Source organism: Plasmodium sp. gorilla clade G2 (assembly GCF_900097015.1).
Source record: "Plasmodium sp. gorilla clade G2 genome assembly, chromosome: 13".
NCBI classification, from domain to species: Eukaryota; Apicomplexa; class Aconoidasida; order Haemosporida; family Plasmodiidae; genus Plasmodium; species Plasmodium adleri (nom. inval.).
Window position 1 is genome coordinate 2041768 of NC_041705.1, and position 13830 is coordinate 2055597.

Consider the following 13830-nt stretch of genomic DNA (forward strand, 5'->3'; position numbering starts at 1 on the left):
AAATTTTTTTTTAATCCTATATTATGTAAAATATGCGAAAAGGGTTAAATATAACAACTAATTAGTTTTAAAAGGTGTTTCTTATAGAGAAGCATTTATATATTATAAATAAATATATGTGAGTATATGTTTTACTTATGAATATCTCAAGGAGATATTTAAGAAGATTTATTATCAATAATAATTGTGTTAATGTCTAATATATATATATATATATATATTATATTTATATATTTTAATTATATTTTTATTTTATGGAACAATCATATTGTATGCCACTTAAACACCATATATAAAAGTGCATTTTTAAAAAATTAAGAAAAAGAAAAAGTATAACATAAATTTGATAACATAAGAAAATCGCAACTTACACAAAATGTATTTTGTTTGAGATATTAATAGTACTTTATTTAAAATAATATATATCTATATATATATTAATGTTCAAATTGGTTTTAAAATAGTTGTTTTTTTATGTACTCTTTTTTCTTTTTTAACATAAATTATATGTATGTAATATATTATATATATATATATATATATATATTTTTAGTAAACATGTTTATTAAATGAGTGAAGATAAGCTTTATACATTATCATTTTTTTATTTCCTTCTATTTCTCTTACTGAATATATATATATATATATAGTAAAAATAAAATTACTATATAATTATGTATATTATAAAATTAAATGTAATCATATTAATTATATATATATATATATATATATATATATATATATTATATAATAAATAATGATTATATTATTTTCTACATAATTGTTACATTTTCCATAAAAATATAAATGTCATTTTTTTTCCACTATTTTGTTTTAATAAAAAATCTTCAAAATATATGAATTATATAATCTTCATTGCTTCATAATTAACCTGACCATTTTTTCTTTTTCTTTTTTTTTTCTGGTAATTCAGTATATTTTATATACAAATTTAAAAATTTTTATATACTTATTAAATTTAGATATATTATTAAAATAATGAAAAATATGGTAAAACGTGTAAATTTTTCCTATGTTTTTCTTTTTCTTTTGCTTTTTTTTTTAAATATAAATATATGTGGAACATATTATAAATTTTAATATATCTGATATATATGAGCTTTTTTTTTTTTTTTTTTTTTTATTATTAAATTATATTATATATAATAAATCAATATCATATATATTGTTAGAAAGAAAGTATCATTTGTAACATATGATATTTATGATAAAAAAAAGAAAAATTGGCTTAAAATCATTTAATTTGTTTTAATTTTATCAAATGGAGAATAATAATAAAAAAAAGAAAAAAAAAAAGAGAAAAATAATTAATGTATAAAATATTTTTCCAATACATATACATATATCTATATTATTTTATTTATAAGGGTTAATAAATAAAATAGTGTTGTAAGGATAATATAATATATATTTTTTTAAATAGTATAATATTATATTATATAATATTATATTATCTATCTTGAAGATAAAAATATAAGTTATAATATTTAAAAATTAATTTTATGCATTACATATTTTGGCATTAATATATTTTGATCATAACATATATATATGCATAATTATATCTTATACCTGTTACATTATAAATAAAAAAAAAAATATATATATATATATATATATATATATATATATATATATATATATATTTCTTTATTTATTATTATTTATTTTAATTTGATTTTATTTTGTCAATTTCAATTCTTGTAAAAAATGAATATATTTGATCATCATATTAAAAATGTAGATAAAGGGAATGTAGTTGCAATATTAGGTGCACAATGGGGTGATGAAGGAAAGGGTAAAATAATTGATATGTTATCAGAATATTCTGATATTACTTGTAGATTTAATGGAGGTGCTAATGCAGGACATACGATATCTGTAAATGATAAGAAATATGCTTTACATTTATTACCATGTGGTGTATTATATGATAATAATATAAGTGTATTAGGAAACGGAATGGTAATACATGTAAAATCATTAATGGAAGAAATTGAATCAGTTGGAGGAAAGTTATTAGATAGATTATATTTATCAAATAAAGCCCACATATTATTTGATATTCATCAAATTATTGATTCAATACAAGAGACAAAAAAATTAAAAGAAGGAAAACAAATAGGTACAACAAAAAGAGGTATTGGACCATGTTATTCTACAAAAGCTTCCAGAATAGGTATAAGATTAGGAACTTTAAAAAATTTTGAAAACTTTAAAAATATGTACAATAAATTAATAGACCACTTAATGGAATTATATAATATAACAGATTATGACAAAGAAAAAGAACTCAATTTATTTTATAATTATCACTTAACATTAAAAGATAGAATAGTAGATGTTATTTCCTTTATGAATACAAATTTAGAAAACAATAAAAAAGTATTAATTGAAGGTGCTAATGCAGCTATGTTAGATATTGATTTTGGAACATATCCATATGTAACTAGTAGCTGTACAACAGTTGGTGGTGTTTTTTCAGGACTTGGAATTCATCATAAAAAATTAAATTTAGTTGTAGGTGTAGTTAAAAGTTATTTAACTAGAGTTGGTTGTGGCCCTTTCTTAACTGAATTAAATAATGACATTGGTCAATATTTAAGAGAAAAAGGTCATGAATATGGAACAACTACCAAGAGACCAAGAAGATGTGGATGGCTAGACATACCAATGTTATTATATGTTAAATGTATTAATAGTATTGATATGATAAACTTAACAAAATTGGATGTTTTATCTGGATTAGAGGAAATATTATTATGCGTCAATTTTAAAAATAAAAAAACAGGTATTAAATATAACATCTGTATATTTTAAATGTGTAATATGTAAATATTATATGTTAATTTTTTCAAATCTATTATATATACATATATATATATATATATATTTTTTATATTATTTTATTTTTTAGGAGAATTGCTTGAAAAGGGTTGCTACCCTGTTGAAGAAGAAATATCAGAAGAATATGAACCAGTTTATGAAAAATTCAATGGATGGAAAGAAGACATATCTACTTGTAATGAATTTGATGAATTACCAGAAAATGCAAAGAAATATATTTTAGCTATAGAAAAATATGTACAGACTCCAGTAGTTTGGATTGGTGTAGGTCCTAATAGAAAAAATATGATTATTAAAAAGAATTTTAACTTTAACTAAAATATATAAAATTAATAAAAAAAAAAAAAAAAAAAAAAAAATATACATTTATATATTGAAATAGTAATTTTATTAAAAAAAAATAAAAAAATACGAACACATATATATAAACCTATATTTTATTTTTTATATTTTTTTTTTTTAATACAAAATGAGGTATATCATTAGTACAGTAATGTAAATCGTTTTATAAATTATATGTCCTTTGGTATTTTTACCCTCATTTTTATGTAATTTTCATACATATATATATTTATACATTTGTGTTTTTTTTTTTAAGTATTTTTAATTAAAAAAAAATTAATGAAAATAAACAGTAATATAATAAATATATTACAAAAAAAAAAAAAAATAAATAAATAATAATTAAATATAATAAAATAAAATAATTATGGCAAATTTTAATAAAAGCAAAATTCAAAAAAAAAATTTGCTTTTTTATATATTTTTTTTTAAATATAATTATATTATGGAATAACCGTGAATGGCTATAGAGTTTTTATATGATATATATTAGGTTATTTACACAAATTCATATTATCATAATATATTTAAAATTTATATAATTTTTTCTAATATTTCATTAATTTCATTTTTTAAGAATCCTTTAAATTCTTGTTTAAATTGTAAAAAGTCAAAAGTCATCTTGGTATTTAAAAAGGAAAAATCAAATGGATAAATATAATTTTTAGTTATAATATCTGCATTATCTTTGCATTCAAAAATATAATCACAAAAAGATCTGAAGGAATATATTCCTTCTTTACTAAATATTTGTTCAATCATTTTATTTGAATCACATCTTTTTATTTGATCTTTATCTTTTATATAAAGTCTTTTTTCCATAAGATTATAAAAATTATATTTTTTAATATATCCATAGCATATATATGGTTTTATAACATAAAGCTTTTTCATGTTTTCTTCTGTGTTTATTAGTATTATTCCATCATACTTATTAATAAGCTTCAATTCCTATAAAATAAAATATATAAATATATAATGAAGAAAATATCTCAACAGATATCTATATCTATATATATATATATATATAATTATTCATTTGCCCATAGTTACCTTTAATAACAATTTTGAATCGTTGTGATGACAATTAATATCATTTCTTATTATAAAAACACATTGTCTTTCCGTATCAAAATTTTCATTTTCTAATTCTTTTTTCAAGTTGATGTATTCATTTTTCTGCCCTATCAATTTTTTTTCATACTCTTTTTTTTTATAAAGTGTATCAAATTTCTTTTTACGTTTCTATAATAAATAAAATAAAACCAAAAGTATATATAATATGAATAAATATATTAACATAAAATACTATATATATATATATTTGTATTTCTTTTTTCTTACTCTTATTTTCTCAACATTAAATTTTCTTTTATCTTTTCGTATTTTTTCCTCCTTAAAATCTATTTTCTTTATTCTTCTAAATTTTACATGTTTCACTTTGTTATATTCTTTTTTTTTTATTGGTTCTTTCTTTGATTTCTTTTTATTCATTTTGTTTTATTTTATACTGTATTATATAATATTATAAAATAACATTTATTAATTACTGGGGGTTAAAATAAAAGCACAAAAAAAAAAAAAAAAATTAAAATAACATAAAAGTTTTTAAATAAAAATAAATAAGAGATATAAAATAAACTAATAAAAAATTAAAAATACAAATTTAAGTACATATAGAAGGGAAAAAAAAAAAAAATTGTTCTATATGTATAAATATATATATATTTATATATATGATAATTTAATTCAATTAATGTATAAATTCTAAAAATAATATGGTAAAAAAGAAAAAATAATAAACGAATAAAATAACCTATACTGTGAACAGAAAATATGTAAAAAATCAATTTCTATTATTATATTTATAAATATATTTGTTTTATGTTATTATTGTATAAAATATTATATATATTATAATAATATACATATATATTATATATATATAATATTATTTATTTAATAAATAAACAAATATTAATATATAATATATATTTATATATGTTACTTTAAACTATTTAATTTTAAAACATCTTCAAAATGAATTATTATATTTGGTATACATATATTTATATAAAAAATAACATCCATTTCCAATAATGGATAATAATCAAAAACAAAAAAAAAAAATCTCAATATTTATCCTTTTTAAATTTTATTATTATTTTGTACTATTCTTTTATTTATTTATTTGTTATTTTTTTTTTTTATATTTTTTCTTGTTATGTTTTAAAAATATTATATATATTATATATATAATTATGTTTTCTTTTTCTCTGTGAGAAAAAATATTAGATCATTTAAAAAAAATTATATGGTAAAAAAAAAATTAATTGAATAACAAAAAAAAATTTCATGCAATTATATAAAATTTAGTTTAATTATAATAAAGTATATCTGGTTCATTTCTAAATGAATACAACATGATGGTTTAATATTATTATAGTAATTATTAAATAAAAACCTTATTTTTTTTAATTCATTCATTCTTATAATATTATATTATCTAATATAATATTTATATTTAATTCATTATAATATAATCTTATGAGATAGTATAAAATATTTATTGGTAAGATATTAACGGTGGTCATATATTTTTTAGAATGTATATATATTAATATCCTTTATGTTAAAAATAAATATAAATATATGTTTATATATATTATTTTATTTATCCATTTTGCTATTCATTTATCATTAATATATATATAAATTGTTCAACAAAACTGGAATAAAATTATATATTTAAATATATATATATATGTATATTCTCCAGACTTCTTTTAGTAAACATATATTTTGGTATCTGTATTTTTAATTTTGTTTAGACCTTTTTCGTGTGATATTTTATTATTAAATTTCTCATTATCTTGATAATTAGACTGTGCCATTTTATAATTGAAGATTTTAAAATTTCTTTTATTTGAACTTCTATGTATTTTATAACCTAGGTCTAAAAAGGAATTTTGTTTTTGGATATTAAATATATTAGGTTCTTTTTTTTGTATCATTTCTTTATGTTTACTTAATATCTTTGTTTGTGATATGTTTTTTTGTGGTAAATTGTTAGTCGTCATTTTTTTTTTTTTTTTACTGTTAGTATTATTAGTGTTTGATTTTTTATTATTATCAGTTGTATTTTGTTTTGTTTTGTTTGATATGTTTAATGTTTTATTTAATTTTTGTGGTTTTAATTTCTTTTTTGAATCAAGTACTGATATATTGTTATAATTATATTGTGGGTTATTTTTTATATTGCTTTGTTTTTTTTTTTTCCTATAATTTATTTGGTCACTTATTATTATTTTTTTTTTTTCTTCATTTTCATTATTTGCTTCGATTGGAATATGATCATTTTTCACATTTGATTTAATGGTTGAATTTTTTTTTTTCTTTTTATGTTCTTTTATTGTTTTTAATTTTAAAGCTGTATTTTTTTTTATATAATTTTCTTTTTCGAAAAGAGATATAATATATTTATCAAAAAGATGATTATTATTATGATATCGATGTACAGATATATTTTGATTTTTCCTATGTATTTGTATCATTTTATAGATAGAAATTTTATCTAATATTAACATTTGTGTGTTTTTCATAAATTCATATAAAGAATAACGAATAAGTTGAAGACTATAAATAATTTTTAATCCTTTCCTTTTACCAATTAATTCAGTTTTCCCATTAATTTTTCTTTTTCTTTCAACATCATTTATATTAATATAATTATATGCTACCTTTTTCTTGGTTTTAAGAATATAGCTGTTTGCCCATATTTGGACAATGAGGTTTTCTATATAGTCACCTAATTTATAAGGTAAAAAGAATTCAGAAAACCAATTGATTTCATCTCTAGAATATTTTAAATAATTCTTATATTTTTTATTTTTCCAGTAAAATTTTATATATGGTTTTTCTTCAAGAGATATCTTATTCTCTATATTATCGTAAACATCATGTATGGTGAAATGCAAAACCAACATTTCCTTTTCTTCGCATGGCATATTTGGGTATAATATTCAAATAATAATATATTATATTTAAGAAAATTGTATTATGTATATATTAAAAAGGATATGGAATATATTTAAATAAAAAAAGACCATTTGCCATTTTGTAAATTAACAAAAAAATAATAAAATAATAAAATAAAAAAAATTAATAATTTTATAATAAAAATATCACAAATATATTTTTACACTTCATCTATATAAATATATTTATATATTTATATATTTACATACTTATATATTATTATTATCTATAACATATGGATAATTTTCATTTTTATAAGAGAAAAATAAATAATTATAGAAAAAACTATACATTATTCAACGTAACAAAAAATTAACATATTATAATAAAATAACTGATTGGATGTGAAAAATGGAATGATTAATTATTCTTTTAAGTTCAGCATTATGGTATAATATATGTAAATATGTATAATAAACTAAGAAATATATAAATATATATATATATATATATATATATATATTCATTTTATGTTAATTTTAATATATAAAAATGTCTTTTACACATTTTTGGAGAAAGTGCTCACTTTTGTCATTATGACTTTAAAAAAAAAAAAAAAAAAGACCAATTTTTGTAACATCAAAAATATGAACCACATCAAATGATGCATTCAATTATTTTTACATGTAACAAAACAAATGCAACAATGTAAAAATGTTTATGAATATTTACATAAATATATAATATATATATATATTATAATAATTATAAAAAAAGATCATTTGAATTTGTCAATTTTATTATTTTTTTTTTTTTTTTTTTTCTTCTTTTGCTGCATGTGTAATGAGAACAATATTAACCATATATAAATTTTTAGAGATAATATAAAAATGGATATTTATAATAATTATCAGGAAAATCTAAAAATAAAATAAATATAGAGAAAAAAATAAAAACTGACTTCACATATACGTTAAAAAGAATATGTGTATATTAATAAATATAATATTAATTAAATAATCTTTTGAAGGAAAACCATATGTATTGTACAATATTATATATATTTTTTATCATATTATGAAAAAAATAAATTTTTTAGTTCATGCTTTAACTTATTTTTATTTTTGCTTTTATTTTTTTCTATATATTTATTAATTATTTGCCCGAGGTGCATATTTTTGTTCTTAATTATATGTTGAAAATCGAATACTCTATCCATGTTAAATTTTTGAGATGACATAAAAGTAACAGTTTGATTACTATATTGTTTGACATGAGCATGTATATTATGTAATAAATATTCATAAGTTATTAATGAAGGTGTAATCATATTATTTGTTAAAATTTGTACCATAGCTGTAACTAATGATCCACCTGGTGCAATATGTCCAGTGTTAACTTCATAAGAAGCTTCCTTATCTTTACACCCACTAAATTGTGTAACATCACAAATTACATGGAATGGATTCTTGTCTTCTTTCCATTTTTTTGATTTTAACTTATATTTATATGCTAAATCAATACTACTTCCAGAATTACAACTATCTACAACAGCTATTAATTTTACTCCTTCATTTAAGGGTTGAATTAAATATTTATGTAACTCATCATCAATAATTACACCTTCTGTTTCAAAATCGGAAGGTAGAATAGTTTCATTATAACCATCTTCTTCTATATGCATATGATCTTTTTGTTGTGAACCATGTCCTGAAAAAAGGAAGAATAAAATATCTCCTGATTTATTATCTCTAGTTAACCACATAAGAGCTGATAAAATATTTCTTCTTGTAGGTCTATAATTTGGATTTGCTTCATTATCAATCAGTCTTACTATATTATTTGAGGAATCATAAAATTGATATTTTCTTACCAACAAATCTTTCATTCTCAGTGTATCATTTGTACAACCATTTAATTCATATTTGGTTCCATAATAATTTATACCAATAAGTAATGCTTTCTTTTGATTAGATGGAGAAAAATATAAAATTTTTTCACTATAAGGAGATGCTCTATTATATATATTTGTATGATTTTGAGGATATATACAATTATTGTTATCATAATTTATCATGTTATATTCATTACTATGAGGTTTAAAATGATTTGAATTTTCTAAATCATTGGATGGATATAAATTTGTTACGTGATTCATATTATTTGAATTTTTATAAGTAGGTGAATTGTTCATATAAGTCGTATAATGTGTATTAGATGAATAATGTGTGTTTGTGCTATTATATAAACTATTAGGTACTTTTAAATATGTATGATTTATTTGTTCATTATTCATATTATTATATATATTATTTGGCATAATTTTATGCATATCATTATATAAATAATTCTGAGATGGAACAGTATTATGAACATTTGCATGGTCATTAAAATATATATTATTATATTCTTTAATTTCCCTGTTTTTTTTTTTTTGAAGTTCCTTAATTATATCCTTTTGATTACCTCCATATTTTATTATGGCATCCTGTATTTCTTTATCATTTATATTATTACGAAATATATCTTTTATATTACAAAATATGATATCATGATTATTATTAATTATATGAACAGATAATTGCAGTGTACATTTTTTTACAACATCAATCAAATTAATCTTTTCACTTGATATTCTTTCTCTTCTAATATGATCAAGCTCAAAAAAGGTATAGGCTATTTTATTATTTAATATGCCACTGGACCATACTTCAATAGACAAAATATTATTTTTTTCATCTTTAGCAATATTTTTTATGTCTATAGGTAATAAAAAGATTTCATTAAATTTATATGGATTCTTTTGAAGTATACAACTTTTATATTTCTTATTCTGCCAGTATATTTTTATATAACATGCAAAATTATCCTTATCTTCTAATCCAGACAATTCATATATTTTGACGTATATTTTTTCCATATAAAATATGGCACATGTATGGAATTATACATAAAAAAATATATATATATAATTAGAGATTATAAATGTAATATGTTCGATTTTATGAACAAAAATATAAAATATTATATAAAGTATAAATAAAACAATATGACTGATTATATTAATTTATGTATTCATAATAAAATTAGTACTATTACCTTATAATTTCTTAAGAAATTAAATTATATATATATATATATATATATATAGACGTATAATTACTTGCTTATATAAAATTATACTTGTTAAATATATGTTAATTCATAAATACATTAATAAAAAATAGTAACAAACAGTATCATTTTTATGTTCCTTAATTATGAGTTTTAATTTAAATTGTTAATTATATATATATATATTTTTTGTTATAGAATTTTATAATATATATTTCTTTTATATAAATCTTTTATATATTTTTTAATTTAAAAAATAAAAAAAATAAGAAAAAAAACAAATAGAAATTAATAATTATATATACCAAAAATATTATATATATAAAAAAATTTAATAAAATTGTCCTTTTTTTTGGCTACTTTTCCTTATTTCCCTTTTAAAAAAAACTGAATATATGACATTTCGTCCTAAATGTATATATATGTATACAATTAATTGTTCATTATAAACCTGTGTATATATATATGCATATTATTTTATTTAATTTTTTACATTAATAAATATGCACTATTATTTATTTGAATTGTTGAAATATACATACATATATATATATATATATATAATATATTTATTTATATATTTATTTTGGAAAGTAATTATTATATATACCATAATGTACGCTATTATTTAAAAAAAAAAAAAAAATATAAAATAAATAATAATAAAATATAAAAAATTTAATTAACCTTATAGGTGATAAATTTATAAAATTCTATATATTATGATATATATTAAATATTTATTTAATTTTTATTTTGTACAGATTCATAATTAAATTATTATAAAAATAAAAAATGAAAAATACCTTTTTGAATTATTCTTCAAAATGCTTAATTTTTTATAAAATATGAGAGATTAAATGTATGTATTTAAGATATTTAATCATTTATATTATATTTAAATTAATGTTTATATATATATATATATATCTATTTAATATATATATTTATAATTTATTCTGAGGAAAAATGTCTAGCGATATCAAAGATCTAATAAGAAAAGAAAAGGAAAGAAGGAAATTGATGCGAGAAGAGAACAGGATCAAAGAAAAAGAAAAAAGGAAAGATGATAATGATGATGAAAAGAAGAAAGAAAAAGAATTAAATGTAAAGAATTGTAAAAATGGGGATAAACTTTTTTTAAATATACAAAAAAATTATGAAAATACTAATGAACAAATTAAAGTTCAAAAAGATGAAAAGAATAATGTACAAGTACCAAAAAAAAATTATTATGATATTATAAAAGAAAAATTTACATTTAATAGAGAATCAAAAAAAGTAAGCTTTGATGAACCAAAAGCTCCAGTAAATAAATTAAATAAAAATAATGACCTACAAAATGCATTCTTAGAATATGGTTATAATACTGAAAGTGATGATTCATTTAATGAGAATATGAATTATAATGATAAAAACATAAAAAATAATGTACATAATAATGAAGATAATAATCTTCCAAATGATTTTTTTGATTCTACCAATAATGAAAATAATGCTGATGAAAAATCACAAAAAAATTTGCAGCATTCTGATGATGAAGAAAATCAAAAATATTTAATGACAAAAAGTGATAAAACAACACAACATTATACCATTAATAAATATGATAAAATAAATGATAAAAATATATTAGGAGAAGAATTATCCTCTCTTACTTTTAATAAAGAAAAAACAAATGAATATACAACTAGTAATGATCTAATTAATGATAACAATTATAATGATAATAAAAATGAACATGTCGAAATTTTAGAAACATATGAAATTATTGAACCGAATGAAGATGATTTCAAATTCGATGAAAATGATGATTTCCATAAAAAAATTTTAAATAAAAGAAGAAGAATTGAAAAAAATAATTTAAAAGATTTAATAAGTTTAGAATATGAAGATGTAGATGAAGATAATGATAATTCTGAAAAGGATTTTTTAAAAGAAAGTAATTATACTACTAAGGATATAAATATAATAAAACAAGAACAAACAAAAGAAATGAAAAAGAATATAAATGATTTACCTATAAATAGTAATAAACAGGATAAAAATAACTTACACAATAGTAATAATATTATTAATATAATTAACAACAACCTGAACGATGTAGAATTATACAAATTGAAAGATTCCGCATATTATGAAGAGTTAGATTATCTATATAATTTGTTAATTCAAAAAAAAAAAAACATACTAGGAAATAAATACAACGAAAAAGAAGAAATAAATGATGAAAAGGAAGATATTATATTACAAGAATTAAATGATTTTCATAAAAAAAATAATAATAATAATAATGATCATAATGAACAAAAAGACAACTTTAATATTCTCGAAATTTATGAACTATTAAATATTAAAAAGCCACAAGATGAAAATAATTTATTAAATACTAGAATAAATACAAAAAAAGATACAAATAATATAATAACAACACAAAAAGAATATATACCAAAAGGATTTTTTGATGATGAAGAAAAGGATATATTAATTAGAGAGAATATATCCCTATCGCAGTTAAACTTAAAAATAAAAGAACTAAAAAATGAAATGAAAAGAATATTATCAGAAGATAAGAATACGGAACAAATGTTTGAAGAGAAAAAAAACAATTTTATTGATTATTTATATGATGACAAATTTGATAATAAGGAACATTTCTTAAAGGAAATCAAAAAAAAGAAAAGAAATAAAAATGTTAATATAAATAATTTTAAAAAAAAAATTATGGAAAGGAAAGAACAGAAAATAAAAAACAATTCTAAAAAAATTATGAAAATGGGAAATTCTCAAATGGACATTGATGAAATGTTATTTGACTGGAGAAAAAAAAAAATTTTATAAAAAAATTGGATATATTAAATAATATATATTTAAATATGATAAAAAGAATTATATATATATATATATATATATATATATATATTTATTGTGTGTAGGTATGTGTTTCATTAAAATGGATTACCAGTATATATTATGTAGTCCATTATATATATTTAATATCAGGGTTATTTCGTTTCTTTTTTTTTTTTTTTTTTATCCTGTATGAATATTTCCCTTTTATGCTTATTAATATGATGCAAGGGTATATAATTATTATATATATATATTTTATATTATATTTATTTTTTTCTTTATTTTACACATTTGTGTTTTATTTTTATCTCTCATATATGTATAGCATACATATAATTCCTATTTTTTTTTTTTTTTTTATTTAATTTTATTTTTTTGTGTCTTTTTTAAAATTCTTTTTTTCAAGTATCATTTAATTAATTTCCTTAATTCTTTAATTTTCAATTTAATTTTTTTCACGATTATAACTTTAATTTTTTCCAATTTGTTTTTTAAATATAGGAAAAACAAAAGTATTATATATAATAATATTTTTATGCATTAATATGTATAATATAAAAATATATTATATATATATTTATTTAAATTTATACATTTATGTATTTAATATTTATACTTATCAAAAAAATACCTAATATTTCGAATAAAAAAAATAAAAAACTTAAATATATTTAA

The 13830-nt window shown here is 17.7% G+C and overlaps 5 protein-coding genes across 5 annotated transcripts; 2 read left to right on the forward strand and 3 right to left on the reverse strand.

Moving 5' to 3' along the window:
• Nucleotides 1-1731: 1731 nt before the first annotated feature.
• PADL01_1353600 (adenylosuccinate synthetase) lies at nt 1732-3186 on the forward strand (the record flags this gene model as incomplete). Its single annotated transcript, XM_028684101.1, has 2 exons — nt 1732-2812; nt 2939-3186. 2 exons carry the CDS (start codon nt 1732-1734, stop codon nt 3184-3186), a joined length of 1329 nt encoding a protein of 442 aa, XP_028540213.1.
• Nucleotides 3187-3744: 558 nt separating this feature from the next.
• PADL01_1353700 (60S ribosomal protein L7-2, putative) lies at nt 3745-4704 on the reverse strand (the record flags this gene model as incomplete). Its single annotated transcript, XM_028684102.1, has 3 exons — nt 3745-4161; nt 4264-4455; nt 4555-4704. 3 exons carry the CDS (start codon nt 4702-4704, stop codon nt 3745-3747), a joined length of 759 nt encoding a protein of 252 aa, XP_028540214.1.
• Nucleotides 4705-5996: 1292 nt separating this feature from the next.
• PADL01_1353800 (conserved Plasmodium protein, unknown function) lies at nt 5997-7217 on the reverse strand (the record flags this gene model as incomplete). Its single annotated transcript, XM_028684104.1, has 1 exon — nt 5997-7217. One exon carries the CDS (start codon nt 7215-7217, stop codon nt 5997-5999), a length of 1221 nt encoding a protein of 406 aa, XP_028540215.1.
• Nucleotides 7218-8263: 1046 nt separating this feature from the next.
• On the reverse strand, nt 8264-10108 carry PADL01_1353900 (metacaspase 1; the record flags this gene model as incomplete). Its single annotated transcript, XM_028684105.1, has 1 exon — nt 8264-10108. The coding sequence occupies one exon, from the start codon at nt 10106-10108 to the stop codon at nt 8264-8266; it is 1845 nt and encodes a 614-aa protein (XP_028540216.1).
• A 1163-nt stretch (nt 10109-11271) lies between these two features.
• On the forward strand, nt 11272-13143 carry PADL01_1354000 (conserved Plasmodium protein, unknown function; the record flags this gene model as incomplete). Its single annotated transcript, XM_028684106.1, has 1 exon — nt 11272-13143. The coding sequence occupies one exon, from the start codon at nt 11272-11274 to the stop codon at nt 13141-13143; it is 1872 nt and encodes a 623-aa protein (XP_028540217.1).
• Between the last annotated feature and the right edge of the window lie 687 nt (nt 13144-13830).